Source organism: Colletes gigas, unplaced genomic scaffold (genome assembly GCF_013123115.1).
Source record: "Colletes gigas isolate AHSC1104 unplaced genomic scaffold, ASM1312311v1 Colletes_gigas_Sc00015, whole genome shotgun sequence".
NCBI classification, from domain to species: domain Eukaryota; kingdom Metazoa; phylum Arthropoda; class Insecta; order Hymenoptera; family Colletidae; genus Colletes; species Colletes gigas.
Genome location: NW_025106644.1, coordinates 3673976 through 3689058, shown reverse-complemented (window position 1 = coordinate 3689058; position 15083 = coordinate 3673976). Strand labels below are relative to the sequence as shown.

Sequence of the window (15083 nt, the reverse complement as noted above, 5' to 3'; positions counted from 1 at the left end):
AACAATGAGGGCCGTCAGTTTTGTTAAAAGACTGCAATGGGATTTACCTGGCACAGTATGCAGACATGGATTAACGATAGGAGATGTTGATAATGACGGTGACAATGAATTAGTTGTTGGTACTGCGGAGGGAGAACTTTATATTTTCAAAGTAAGTTATTCGTTAATAACTTTATACTGAGAAGAATAGATTTGTTTTATGAGTACCTAGTAAATGTAAAAATGTGTTGATTTTAATATATAAGACTCGATGACGAGTGAGTAGCCTCATGATTGTGAAACTTGACATCAAGAACTTATGAGTCAGAGTCGTAATTGTGCGGCAAGGGGTTAAATTCTTTAGATACTGGACAAATTATTTTCAATCGATGTTCAACAGGGATCAGAGCTATGGCAAAAAATACCAGGTTTAGGCCTTGTTACTAGCGTTGCTATAGGAGATATTTTTAATTATGGCCGAAACGCGTTAGTCGTAATTTGCGGGGATGGATGGGCGCATATCTTTTACGGTCCAAGATCTGTGAATCCCAGTACTATTAACGCAACATCTACTCAACAGTCAGCTAAGGAAACAACCGATCAAGATAACATTAAGACCGGTGAGCTAAAAACTATATTATCTTTCGATCAAGAGAAATTATAATCTGCAGATTATAAAAATTATAGGTCATCCAGGTATGGATACAGCAACAGGTGTTAACATGACAAATTCACAGAGTTCGGATCAAACGGACGGTAATAGCGAAGCAAACGAGTTGTCTGGTAAAATGGAATGTGTCCATGTACAAAGAATCCCAACGAATACAAAAGTAGTACTAGTAGCTGATGTTGATAAAGATGGTGCAAACGAGATGATATTAGGCTTGACCGATCGCGTAGTTAGGTCTTACAGATGGTCGAGCAATTTAGAACTAGGAAGAGGAAAGTTAGTTGGATTAAATAAATGGGAGTGTACCAATCAAATAGGAACAGTTACGCTGCAGGTACGGTCACTCTGGGATTAATTGAAAACAAATTTTACAGTAATAATAATTGTTCGATTCCTGTTCAGCATATGGCGGATGGGACGCCAACGTTATTAGTTGCTCAACCCGGAGGAACGTTTATGCGAATAAAATGTAACCCCAAGGATTGCCACTTGGAAGACGAAGCTCACAAAACTGACGACGAGTCGGCAGCGAGCTGCGTGGATTACCAAACATTGGGAATATCGCGCATGCGCAATCAGAATATTTCAACAGAAATTATAGGAGATCTGGAATCCACGCTGGAGAATAAAATGACTGACGAGTGCAAAGACTTTAAACAGAATGTTTCGAGCTCGATTAAGCAGGATATAAATTTGAAATCTGACTCGCAGGAATTTACAGGGAATGCTTCGCAATTTGAAGCGGAGAAAGAGAATTTAGATGCGGCGGAAGAACGCGAGAAAGAAAAAACTTCTAGGATAGAAAGTTACAAAGTAGGGAAAGTTCCAGAAAAAGCTGATTGTTCTAACATAGACGAAGTCGATGGCAATTTGTTGGGGGGGAATTTAATTCTTGGCGAGTACGATACGAAAACGGAGAAAGATTCGTTGTTGCCCACTTATAAAGATTTCTGTTGTTCGGATAGTAGCAATAATAATAATATTGAACGTGTAAAAGAGAAAGATAAAATTGAAGCTAACACGAACATGAAAAATAGTTCGTCTCAAGGAAAGCCTTACGCTCTTGCAACTTTAGACGGGACAATAATGTTAGTCAAGGACGAAGTTATTTTATGGTGAGATTGAAAAATTTTCCATCGCTTAACAATAGTTATTTATAGCTTACACGTTTATTTTTTTAGGTCTATGCAAGTAGATCGTATGATATTTGCTCTGTGCAGATTAGACGTAACCGGAGACGGTTCTGATGAAATAGTTGCTTGCGCGTGGGATGGACAGACTTATATTTTAGATCAACAACGAAACAGCGTACGTTTTCAGTTCGAAGAGCCAGTCAGAGCATTTTGTACAGGCAACTACAACGTTTCTCCAGGAATTTCAACGCCCTGTCTCGTGTACAATACTTTCAATAACAAGGTAGTGATATTTTTGAATGATTTTTTTAAAGAGAAGTTAAAAATATTGAAGAGTACTTACAGATCTTCCTCTACCACGACGTTACGCTTCCAAGTATGGTCATCAAGCCTCTCATCCTTCTGGAGGAGCTCGAATCTGAAGAAAAGAAGACTTTAGACGATCTCTTACAAAATTGTAGCGATATGGAAAGACAACAAAGAATGCAACAATTGACAGAATGGTTGTTATATGGAGTATCTTAAAAAAAAAAAAATAATACACACATATTCTTGCTTTGTTGTATTCGAATAAACTGGAATCGTTTGAGACAGCAACGGTGTTTATATTTTATTTGTATCGCAGTTTGTAGTTAATATTTCTCGAATTCTATGCCTCGTCATGGGGAATTATACAACTAACGAAAATTATAATATTTCTTTGACGAACAAGGTCGCCACGATAACGGTTACAGAATAATTTAGGGCCTAGTTAGACATTGATTTAAGGATGCCTAACCGTTTGCGGAATACCGAGAAAAACATCTTTATCTGTCCATCGTAAATTAGGTTGATGTACCGTGCAATATCAGATAAACATATAGCATCGGTTTTAACATCATCGTTGTCAGTAGTAATGTAGAGTTCGTCGGATACTTTTCTAAGCGTAAAACGAAATCATTGTATCTTTCCGATAAGATTAAATGTATGTGGACAATTTAAAAATCCGTCGAACCAATAGTTGACGAACGCGAATGAGACTGCGACCGGGTAGCTCGAGAGAAACAGGAAACTGAGACGTGAGTGCTATAAATATATCTGTTTTTATAAATAATAGTAGATTAGGGGCCAAGTGAACATTGGGTTTAATCACTTTTTATTCGCGATAACGGAAGTTTGAATTTTCGATTTTTTAATTAAATAAATTTTGGAAGCTACCCGAATTTTTTACCCTGTATCGAAAAATATTTTTTTCTGAACGATTGGAAATTTTTTAATTTCGTTGAATAATTTGACTATCTATTCGAATTTTTTTCTGGAAATTGAGCAGGATTTCGGGGGTATGTTTATTTACCAAAAATAATTGTAATTAACACCGTCGGCTAAAAATAATTTTTTTGGAAGGAATCGAAATTTTTTAATTTCGTCGAAAAATTTGTCCATCTATTGGAATTTTTTTCTCGAAACTGAGCAGGATTTTGGGGGGATGTCTATTCACAAAAAGTGATTGTAATTAACCCCCTTAGCTAAAAATAATTTTTTTAGAAAGATTTGAAAATTTTGTTTTTGGCCGAAAAAGGGCACCTGTCGATTTTTCTTAAAATTTCGTTTTTCATTTTTAGTAAATTCGTTTGATGCTGTACAGAAATTTTGTTTAATACTTTTTTGTAGGTACATAGGAGGTCTACTGCTCCCCCAAATTTCATTGAAATATATTCACTATTGTAGGAGTTATGATCGTTTGGAAATTGGACCATTTTTATGGGGTTTTTCTCAATTTAGGGGGTCAAAGAACAACTTTTTCAATATTGTTAAAATTTGTAAATATTCTTTACTAAAATATGCGTTGTTTGCATTTTTAAACATTAAAATCCTTCAATCCGTTCAAAAGTTATGACGTTTTAAAGATACGCATGAAATTTTGGGGCAACATTTCTGGCCTGAAGTTTATATTGTTCGGTAAGGAATTTTTTTCTCGACAATGGTTAGGAATTCGAGGGTATGTCTATTGACCAAAAATGATTGAAATTAACCCCCCTAGATAAAAATATTTTTTTTAAAACGATTCCAAATTTTTTTTTTTCGTCGAAAAATTTGTCCACCTGTTCGAATTTTTTTCTCGAAATTGAGCAGGATTTCGAGGGTATGTCTATTTACCAAAAATGATTATAATTAACTCCCTCAGCTAAAAATAATTTTTCCAGAAAGATTTGAAACTTTCCAATTTCGCCGAAAAAAGGCACCTTCGTAATTGATCGAACGCACCTAATTCGTTATTGATTTTTAGTAATTTTGTTTGACGCCCTATAGAAAAGTTGTCTAATACTTTTTTGTAGCTACCCACGAGCTCCATCACAGAAATAAATTTCATTAAAATACATCAGCTATCCTAGAAGCTACGGACGTTAAAAAATTGTCAATTAATTTCAGAATGGCGGAGAACGAGACGAGATCAGAGCTACCTGGGCTCGAGCTGAAGCAACTCACGTTCGGATGGACCGACTACGTCCTTTTCAGCAGTCTCCTAGGTATCAGTGTCGCCATAGGGATCTATTTCGGCTGTTTCGGCAAGAAACAGGACAACACCACCGAATACTTACTCGGCGGTAAAACCATGTCCTGTTTCCCCGTCAGCATGAGTCTCATCGCCAGGTAATCAAGAATTCTCATAAAAAACGTTCGATTCACACTAAATTTGCGTTCAATTTCCAGTCACATATCCGCAATTTCTCTGCTGGCCGTGCCAGTCGAAGTCTATCAATACGGCACGCAGTACGCAGCCTGCGTCTTCACGTCCATCATATCGTGCAGCCTGATCTCCCTCATCTACTTGCCAGTATTCTACCAGCTACAACTGAAGAGCACCTTCGAGTACCTGGAGCTGAGGTTCACGAGATCAGTTCGAGTCCTGGCCTCGTTCCTCTACACCCTGTCCTTGCTCCTCTACGTTCCCCTCATCATCTACGTGCCAGCTCTAGCGTTCTCACAGGCAACGTCCATCAACCTGCACCTGATCACCCCGGTGATCTGCATCGTGTGCATATTCTACACGACCATAGTAAGTCCACGTTCTAAAATTAACGCAGACCGACAACGGTGTTTACAAACATCCCGGTTGCGAAACGCTCCTGGGGCTCTATCAGCGATTCAAGATCCCCCCAGTTTGCCTATGTCAAACACACGCGTGGAACCGGTAGCGTTCGAAACGCGATAAGAGCTGATAAATCCCCGTTTCGAAACGTTCAGGGTGGCCTGAAGGCGGTGGTCTGGGCGGACACCATCCAGATGACCATAACCCTGGGCAGCCTCTTTGCAGTGTTCACTTTGGGCATCCTGGCTGTGGGTGGAGTGCAGGAGATCTGGAGGGTAGCCGAGGAGGGCCACAGAATCGTCTTCTGGAAGTACGACTTTTTTGAACCTTTTCGGAATTTTGCGTTTCTTTTTTTAACTTTCCTTGGTTTCTAGCATGGATCCCAGCCCATACGTGAGGAACTCCTTCTGGGCGATGTCTATGGGGATGTCTATGACCTGGCTGTCCAGCCTGGGGATCAATCAGATGTCCATGCAGAGATTTCTGGCCGTTCCAAACATCAGAGAAGCTCACAAGTGAGTGGAAGATGATTTTCTAATGATTTTGAGTAATATTATTTTTTTTTTTAGGGCGATAGGGTTCATGGGGCTGTGTTTGATACTTATAAAGTGGGTGTCTGTCTTCACTGGGCTGATTATGTACGCCAGGTACCACAAGTGCGATCCCATAAAATCTCACGTAAGTTTCTTTGGGGATTCTGTTTTGGGTGGGGGAATAATGACGGGCGAATTGGTTTCCAGGTGATCGCGAGGAGCGACCAATTACTACCGTATTATGTGTTGGACGTTGCTGAGGATGTTCCGGGACTTTCGGGTCTCTTTCTCGCTGGTCTCGTCAGCGCTGGCCTCTCCACAATGAGCGCTAATTTGAACACAGTCGCTGGCACAATTTACGAGGATTTCATCGATCCCTGGCTGCCCAACAGCAACGATAAAGAGGCCAGAGCCGCGAATATCATGAAAGTATGGAGGAACTATTTTTACAAAAATTCTAACGTTTCGAATAAATTGACAAAGTTGTGTTTTTTTAGTAATTGCAAAAATTAGGTAATTTTACTAGGTAAAAATAAGACTAAAGTGTTATTCATAAATGCTTTGTTAGGAAGTTATGGCAAGAATGTTTTTTTATTTAATGAATAAACAAATGTACTAAAATTTTTTTTTAATGATAGTAGCTAATATTTTTAACGTAGAATTATGTGGATAATTTAATTTTTGTAATTTCTTTATCAGAGTTTAGTTTCTATTATTTATTATAGGCGCTGAAGTATTCTTTCTTCGTAGATAATTTTTTGTTGTGATAAAATTTTGAATTATTGCTCAAGTTTATGGTCAATAAATTGCAAAGAAATTGACGATATCGAATGCTTGCGAAAGATCGATTTTTTTTCTTATTTTAACTTCCTGAGTTTCATGGGTCATGTTTTTTTTATAATTTCATGGGGAAAGTTTTAATGGGAGATTCTAGAGGCCAGAATAAGACGAAAATCGAGAATATTAATTTCTTGATAGAGGCTCCATTAAAAAGTTACTAAAAAATTTCAAATCGTTTTGAAAAAATTATTTTCGATTGTAGGGGTCAATTACAATCATTTTTGGTGGATAGACATACCCCCGAAATCTTACTCAGTATCGAGAAAAAAAATCGAATATGTGGATAAATTTTTGGCGAAATTAAAAAATATCGAATCATTTTAAAAAAATTATTTTTCGTTCCAGGGATCAATTACAATTATTTTTTGTCAAAATACATACCCCAGAAATCCTACTCAGTTTTGAGAAAAAAAATCGAATAGGTGGATAAATTTTTGGCGAAATTAAAAAATTTCAAATCATTTTGAAAAAATTATGTTCCGTTCCAGGGATCAATTGTAATCATTTTTGGTCAATAGTCATACCCTCGAAATCCTAACCATTTTCGAGAAAAAAATTCCATATCGAATAATATAATTTAAGGCCAGAAATGTCACTCCAAAATTTCATATGTATCTTTAAAACGTCATAACTTTTGAACGGATTGAAGGATTTTAATGTTTGAAAATGCAAACAACGCGTATTTTAGTAAAGAATATTTACAAATTCTAACAATATTGAAAAAGTTATTCTTTGACCCCGTAAAGTGAAAAAATGGTCAATTTTCCCCATAAAAATTGGTCCAATTTTCAAACAGCCATAACTCCTACAATAGTGAATATATTTGAATGAAATTTTCGGGGGAAGTAGAGTTAATTTATACCTATAAAAAAGTATTAAACACAATTTTCGTACAACGTCAACTAAATTAATTAAAAATCAAAAACGAATTTTTAAGAAAAATCGACAGGAAATAGCTGCCTAAATTTTTCGACGAACAAAAAAAAATTCTAAATCATTCTGAAAAAATTCTTTTTAGTTGTAGGGGTCAGTTACTATCATTTTCGGTCAACAGGTATACCCCCGAAATCCTACTCAGTTTCGAGAAAAAAATTCGAGTAGGTGAACCAAATTTTCGACGAAATTAACAAATTTCAAATCGTTCTAAAAAAATTATTCTTAGCTAGGGGAGTCAATTTTACTCATTTTTGGTCAACAGATATACCCCCGAAATCCTACGCACTTCCGAGAAAAAAAATTCTTTATCGAAAATATACTCTATAATCAGTAATGGTACCCCCAAATTCCAAGTGAAAATTTAAAAAATCGCAAATCTTCAACAGATTGTAGAATTTTAATATTTCAAAACACAAACAACGCGTATTTCGACAAAGAATATTTAAAAATTCTGAAAAATGGACCAAAAAAAAATACATTGAATATCCACCTAAAACGTGACTAACTTTTTAACGAAGCCTCAATCAGCAAATTGGTATTCTCAATTTTTTATATATAAAAAAAAAATGTTAAAATTTCTAGGGTACAGTGGTGGTGGCTGGCACAATATGCATGGCGATGGTGTTCATCGTGGACCGTCTGAGCGACATCTTCCAGCTCTCCATGACCCTGCACGGGGTCACGGGCGGCGCCATGCTGGGAATTTTCACCCTAGGAATGCTGATACCCTGGGCCACCACGAAAGGCGCCATAACCGGAGGATTGCTCTCCATGATCTTCATGGTTTGGGTGATATTGGGGGCGCAAGTGAACATGGCGCAGAAACGATTGGTCTACCCGCCTCTGCCCACCTCCACAGAGAATTGCACCAACGTGGAGAGCCTGTTCAACGCGACGATCGTCCAGATCCCTACTTTACAGAGCCCAGAAGACAAACCATTCATCCTCTACACCATATCCTTCATGTACTACACTTTAGTGGGATTCCTCATAGTGATGGTGGTGGGCACTCTGGTCAGCTTGATGTTCGGAGTGAAGGACCTAAAGGACGTCGACAGGAATCACTTCCCACCCATAGTGCAAAGGTACACAATTTCATCCCAGAACACTCTTGCAACGTTATTTACTTGGAATCATTTCAGATTCCTGCCACCCAAAGAGTACAACGAGGTGCCCATGTACGCGATCCCCACGGAGAAAGAGAAGATCAATTCGTGAATTTTTATATGCCTCGAGCACCATAGGACGATTAAAGATCGAGTTGTTAAACGTTTACCAGTCAGAGTTCACTAGATCATCTCTCCCACGCAAACATCCGGGAGGCGAAGTGTAGAAGGGTGGAAAATCCGCGTCGTTAGGTGCACGTGTCCCATTCAACGAGGCGAGGAAAAATTTAACCGGGACACAGTTTCAAAATTGATCCTCGATCACAAAGGGGCGGACGTATATCAGAGCCCAGTCACAATGGACGCCATTGGGCACGGTTGGACGATCGAGATGCTTTCTAAAGTACTCGATTGGCATTACGAAGTGTTAACATTCCTGTAACAACGTTTTCTCGTTCGATCGTCGACTCGGTTCCACGAAACGGTCCCCCGGTAATTTCGAAAGATAGAATCGAGATCGCGCGTCAGGATTCAGCGAAGGGAGTCGACTAACCCTTATCACCGTGTCCCGGAGATGTTATCCACGGGCGTTGGAGAGGGACTGGACGATCGAGGCTCGCGGCGAGGGCCAGGGACATTACGCGTCCGGCGTGGAAACCGGAGGACCACATTCCACCCGAACCATTTTATTTTATTGGACTGAAAGGTGTCAAATATAGGTGGCGGTGGGCCCACCTACTTGCATTCCTGCCGACTCTCGTCCCTTTCCCTCCGCGCGTGTTCCTGCGCGTAGGTAAAATCGTCCAAGGGGACCATTGTGCCACGGTGACAGATTTCTGACGGATTCTGTCCGATTTGGTGTCGAGTGGCCCGGGGGGACTCGAGTGGGCCTGATCCCCCGATATGCGTCCTCGCGGTTAGCTAGCCATACCGTTCTCAAAATTTCTCGACTCCGACCGACTTTTTCTCGAATTTTTCTGTTATTAGTGGTTTAATCTTGTTGATTTCACGATGGAGGCTGCACGAATATTTTGAAAATATTTTGTGAGCTGGACTTTCGTGATTTGATGTTTAGCCATTACAGTGTTTTAGTCGACCAATTTTGTTATATTTTAAATTTTTTAAATTCAAGTTGCATAAGAGGAATTGGACCATCAGTTTTTCGAAGTTTACTGGGTTGAGGAACAATTTTTGGAACATTTTTAGAATTTGTAAATATTCTTCGCTAAAATACGCGTCGTTTGCATTTTGAAACATTAAAATCGCTCAATTCGTTCGGGAGTTATGATTTTTTAAACATTTTTAAGTTCATCAAAATATTTGTTCATCTACTCGAATTTTTTTCTCGAAAGTGCGTAAGATTTCGGGGATATGTGTATTCACCAAAAATGATTGAAATTGACTCCCATAACCAAAAATAATTTTTTTAGAATGATTTGAAATTTTTTAATTTTGTCGAAAATTTGTCCATCTATTCCAATTTTTTTTTCGAAACTGAGAAGGATTTCGGGGGTATGTATTTTGACAAAAAATAATTAAAATTGATCCCTGCATACAAAAATAATTTTTTTAGAATGATTTGTAAATTTTTAATTTTGTCGAAAATTTGTCCATTTATTCGAATTTTTTTCTCGAAACTGAGTAGGATTTTTGGGGTATGTATTATGACAAAAAATGATTGTGATTGACCCCTACAACCGAAAATAATTTTTTTAGAATGATTCGAAATTATTTAATTTCGTTGAAAAATTTGCCCCCTATTGGAATTTTTTTCTCTGAAATGCGTAAGATTTCAGGGGTATGTGTCTTCACCAAAAATGATTGTAATTAACTCCTGCAACCAAAAATAATTTTTTCAAAACGATTTGAAATTTTTGGATTTTCTTCACTTTTAAATTAATATTAATAATTATTTAATGAATTTAAAATTGTATTGTTACAGTAGGAAAATATGTACAGTTTAGTGTATTCGTACACTATAATTGCGATACGCTATAAATGTAAAAAAACCTTGTTGGTTATTTATTGATTACGGATAAATTAAAAAAGAAACTTTGTTAAGGGTTGTTGCACCTTGCAGTGCATCTGTCCTCGCGCGGTCATCAAAGTTAAGCTGTGGTGGCTGTGTCCAGTACAGGATGGGTGACCGCTTGTGTTTCAAATAAAAACCAACATCCAAAATAAAATTAAATTAAATTAAAATCAAAACAAAACTAAAATCAAAATCAATTAAATAAAATTAAAATAATGTTAATTGATCAAATGACCGCTTGTTTCAAATAAAAAAAGCATCAAAAATAAAATAAAATTAAAATCAAAACAAAACTATAAATCAAATTAAATTAAAATAAATTAAATGAAATTAAAATAATGTTAATTGTTAAAATATGTTAACCAAAATGTGTTAATTGCGTTCAGAAATGAAGTAAACAAAGAATATAAAATTGAAATGTAAATTTCCATCAAAAGAAGGTCGATAACATCCAACATTCCTTAAAATTCTAATTACCTGTTGCACACGCAATAGCTCGAAAAGCAATTTACCCATAAAATCTGCAGTCATTGTTTGCGTTGCAAATATTTTAGGAGTGTCTGGAGTATCAGTCTCGTTACTCAAGAATTAACATACCTATCTACTATAATTAAATCATCCGGTCTTCGAAATGTGATTCTAAAAGCTCTCTTACATCAGCAAACTTAAATTCCGTATCTAATTTATGGCCAGAGTCAACAATTCTTTTTCTCTGGCGCGTGTTTTTTGTTTTCATATCTATCGATGATTCCGAGAAACAGTTAATGAACTGTGACGTTGCTTGTTAGCAAACAGAACTCAGAACTCCAAACACAGAGTACGTGGCGAGAGAGATAAGAGATCAGAATCTTCCTCAAAAACAAATACAATCCTCATTAATTGTTATTCCATGCTACACATTCTACGAAACGTTTTCTCAATGGAAAAACTTTGATATCAGTATTTTTTTTATAGAGGGTACTATAGTTGAGGAAAAACTTTTATATCAGGATTTTTTTATTTTCTATACAAGGTACTATAGTTACGGAAAAACTTTGATACCAGTATTTTTTCTATACAAACTACTATAGTTAAGGAAAAACTTTGACATTAGTATGTCCCATTTTCTATACAAAGGACTATAGTTGAGGAAAAACTGTGATACGAGTATTTTTTCTATGAAAAGTAGTATAGTTAATGGAAAACTTTGATCACAGTATTTCCCATTTTCTACACAAACTACTATAATTAAGGAAAAACTTTGATCCCAGTATTTTCCATTTTCCATACAAAATACTGTAAGGAAAAACTTCGACACCAGAATTTCCCATTTTCCATACAAAGTAGTACAGTCAAGGAAAAATTTTGACACCAGTATTTTCCAATTTCTATACAAAGGACTATAGTTAAGGAAAAAATTTGATACTTGTTTTCCCATTTTCTATGCAAACTACTATAGTTAATGAAAAACATTGACCCCAGTATTTCCTATTTTCTATACAGGGTACTATAGTTACGGAAAAACTTTGATACCAGTATTTTTTCTATACAAACTACTATAGTTAAGGAAAAACTTTGACATTAGTATGTCCCATTTTCTATGCAAAGGACTATAGTTGAGGAAAAACTGTGATACGAGTATTTTTTCTATGAAAAGTAGTATAGTTAATGGAAAACTTTGATCACAGTATTTCCCATTTTCTACACAAACTACTATAATTAAGGAAAAACTTTGATACCAGTATTTTCCATTTTCCATACAAAATACTGTAAGGAAAAACTTCGACACCAGAATTTCCCATTTTCCATACAAAGTAGTACAGTCAAGGAAAAATTTTGACACCAGTATTTTCCAATTTCTATACAAAGGACTATAGTTAAGGAAAAAATTTGATACTTGTTTTCCCATTTTCTATGCAAACTACTATAGTTAATGAAAAACATTGACCCCAGTATTTCCTATTTTCTATACAGGGTACTATAGTTACGGAAAAACTTTGATACCAGTATTTTTTCTATACAAACTACTATAGTTAAGGAAAAACTTTGACATTAGTATGTCCCATTTTCTATACAAAGGACTATAGTTGAGGAAAAACTGTGATACGAGTATTTTTTCTATGAAAAGTAGTATAGTTAATGGAAAACTTTGATCACAGTATTTCCCATTTTCTACACAAACTACTATAATTAAGGAAAAACTTTGATCCCAGTATTTTCCATTTTCCATACAAAATACTGTAAGGAAAAACTTCGACACCAGAATTTCCCATTTTCCATACAAAGTAGTACAGTCAAGGAAAAATTTTGACACCAGTATTTTCCAATTTCTATACAAAGGACTATAGTTAAGGAAAAAATTTGATACTTGTTTTCCCATTTTCTATACAAACTACTATAGTTAATGAAAAACATTGATCCCAGTATTTCCTATTTTCTATAGAGGGTACTATAGTTACGGAAAAACTTTGATACCAGTATTTTTTCTATACAAACTACTATAGTTAAGGAAAAACTTTGACATTAGTATGTCCCATTTTCTATACAAAGGACTATAGTTGAGGAAAAACTGTGATACGAGTATTTTTTCTATGAAAAGTAGTATAGTTAATGGAAAACTTTGATCACAGTATTTCCCATTTTCTACACAAACTACTATAATTAAGGAAAAACTTTGATCCCAGTATTTTCCATTTTCCATACAAAATACTGTAAGGAAAAACTTCGACACCAGAATTTCCCATTTTCCATACAAAGTAGTACAGTCAAGGAAAAATTTTGACACCAGTATTTTCCAATTTCTATACAAAGGACTATAGTTAAGGAAAAAATTTGATACTTGTTTTCCCATTTTCTATGCAAACTACTATAGTTAATGAAAAACATTGACCCCAGTATTTCCTATTTTCTATACAGGGTACTATAGTTACGGAAAAACTTTGATACCAGTATTTTTTCTATACAAACTACTATAGTTAAGGAAAAACTTTGACATTAGTATGTCCCATTTTCTATGCAAAGGACTATAGTTGAGGAAAAACTGTGATACGAGTATTTTTTCTATGAAAAGTAGTATAGTTAATGGAAAACTTTGATCACAGTATTTCCCATTTTCTACACAAACTACTATAATTAAGGAAAAACTTTGATCCCAGTATTTTCCATTTTCCATACAAAATACTGTAAGGAAAAACTTCGACACCAGAATTTCCCATTTTCCATACAAAGTAGTACAGTCAAGGAAAAATTTTGACACCAGTATTTTCCAATTTCTATACAAAGGACTATAGTTAAGGAAAAAATTTGATACTTGTTTTCCCATTTTCTATGCAAACTACTATAGTTAATGAAAAACATTGATCCCAGTATTTCCTATTTTCTATACAGGGTACTATAGTTACGGAAAAACTTTGATACCAGTATTTTTTCTATACAAACTACTATAGTTAAGGAAAAACTTTGACATTAGTATGTCCCATTTTCTATACAAAGGACTATAGTTGAGGAAAAACTGTGATACGAGTATTTTTTCTATGAAAAGTAGTAAAGTTAATGGAAAACTTTCATACCAGTATTTCCCATTTTCCATACAAAGTACTATAAGGAAAAACTTTGACATCACTATTTCCCATTTTCCATACAAAGTACTACAAGAAACAAATTTGACACCAGTATTTCCCATTTTCCATACAAAGTACTAGAATCAAGGAAAAACTTTGACTTCTACTACTACTATTCCCAATCACTTTTAATTTTACACCTCCAAATCATCTTTAGCAAATAAAATTCACTCTTTCTCAAGAGACCATCAGACAAAAATTTTCTCGTCAAACATTTGGACCTCGTGGATACTTCTAAGTGACCACAAATACAATTTTGCTTTTACAACCCAAAGATTAACATACCACGAGTATCAGAAGATTTTAAGAAGTACTGGTACAGCAGCAACAAGGCTAAAAAAAATACCAAGAGAGAATTCACTGCACAAGAGTAGGAAGCTACCGACGGAGGTGTTCGTGGATTCTAATCTCTCCGTCTTTCTCGTACGAAGTGCAACCATACCACGGGGTTCCCCGGTTTTTGTGTGGCCCGGGTATACGTGCAAAAGCGCATAAAAGCTGAGGGGGCCGTACGGTGTGGGATACGGCTTATTTCAGCGACAATGCTTAGGGCCAGGCGCGAGCATAAAGGAGCATAATGCACCCTGCTAACGTGAAAATTATTCTGTCAAACATTCGGACGTCGGATTACGGCGGCGACCTCGTCTCCTGCCGGGGACACGCTTTTTCAGAAAAGGCGCAGCCAAATACGAGCCACCGCTAGCAGATGCCGAAAGGATTTCTCGGTCAACGAGAGACGATTCGTTTGATTTACAACGTCAATTCGACGAGGCAAATTGGGGGAGGGGCACGTGAAATTTATCGAACCATAAACTCCTAACGTTACCGAGATTTACACGAGTCACGGAATATTATTGTTTTCGAGGATTCTCGAGACCCCGGGACAGAGCCTCGCGCCTTTATTTCCATTCGCGTGTTGTGCGGCTATTTGTACCCGTAGCCATTCCCCTTTTCTGCCCATCCAACGCGTAAACAGACTCTATGAAAATGAACGCCGTGCGATTCCTGGCGGATGGACGGAGATGGAGGATGCAATAGAAACCAGCCAGGGCTGCAGACACGCGGAATATTGTGACATTTCTTTCTTGGCTGACATTCAATTTTCGAGGCTGGGCTACCGTCGTGCCCCCCAACCGCACACACGATACGCTCTATAGAATAGAACACGATACAGCCATATACCTC

At 36.5% G+C, this 15083-nt stretch overlaps 2 protein-coding genes across 2 annotated transcripts; both read left to right on the top strand.

Moving 5' to 3' along the window:
* Positions 1-4: 4 nt before the first annotated feature.
* LOC122399757 (KICSTOR complex protein ITFG2-like) lies at positions 5-2352 on the top strand. Its single transcript, XM_043400690.1, has 6 exons — positions 5-151; positions 380-599; positions 667-983; positions 1052-1764; positions 1831-2065; positions 2128-2352. Exons 1-6 carry the CDS (start codon positions 5-7, stop codon positions 2305-2307), a joined length of 1812 nt encoding a protein of 603 aa, XP_043256625.1. The 3' UTR covers positions 2308-2352.
* Positions 2353-2691: 339 nt separating this feature from the next.
* LOC122399763 (sodium-coupled monocarboxylate transporter 1-like) lies at positions 2692-8465 on the top strand. The gene is made up of 9 exons (XM_043400700.1): positions 2692-2840; positions 4192-4413; positions 4474-4819; positions 5008-5162; positions 5227-5367; positions 5422-5530; positions 5593-5814; positions 7744-8246; positions 8304-8465. The coding sequence occupies exons 2-9, from the start codon at positions 4193-4195 to the stop codon at positions 8377-8379; spliced, it is 1773 nt and encodes a 590-aa protein (XP_043256635.1). The 5' UTR covers positions 2692-2840; position 4192; the 3' UTR covers positions 8380-8465.
* The last annotated feature ends 6618 nt before the right edge of the window (positions 8466-15083 follow it).

Bases quoted from the DNA above. Each gene is read 5' to 3' on its own strand.
- LOC122399757 (XM_043400690.1), top strand. From the start codon at position 5: ATGAGGGCCGTCAGTTTTGTTAAAAGACTGCAATGGGATTTACCTGGC. The intron at 984-1,051 runs GTACGGTCACTC...ATTCCTGTTCAG, and splicing joins TAGGAACAGTTACGCTGCAG to CATATGGCGGATGGGACGCC. The intron at 2,066-2,127 runs GTAGTGATATTT...GAGTACTTACAG, and splicing joins ACAATACTTTCAATAACAAG to ATCTTCCTCTACCACGACGT.
- LOC122399763 (XM_043400700.1), top strand. From the start codon at position 4,193: ATGGCGGAGAACGAGACGAGATCAGAGCTACCTGGGCTCGAGCTGAAG. The intron at 4,414-4,473 runs GTAATCAAGAAT...TTCAATTTCCAG, and splicing joins AGCATGAGTCTCATCGCCAG to TCACATATCCGCAATTTCTC. The intron at 8,247-8,303 runs GTACACAATTTC...GAATCATTTCAG, and splicing joins TTCCCACCCATAGTGCAAAG to ATTCCTGCCACCCAAAGAGT.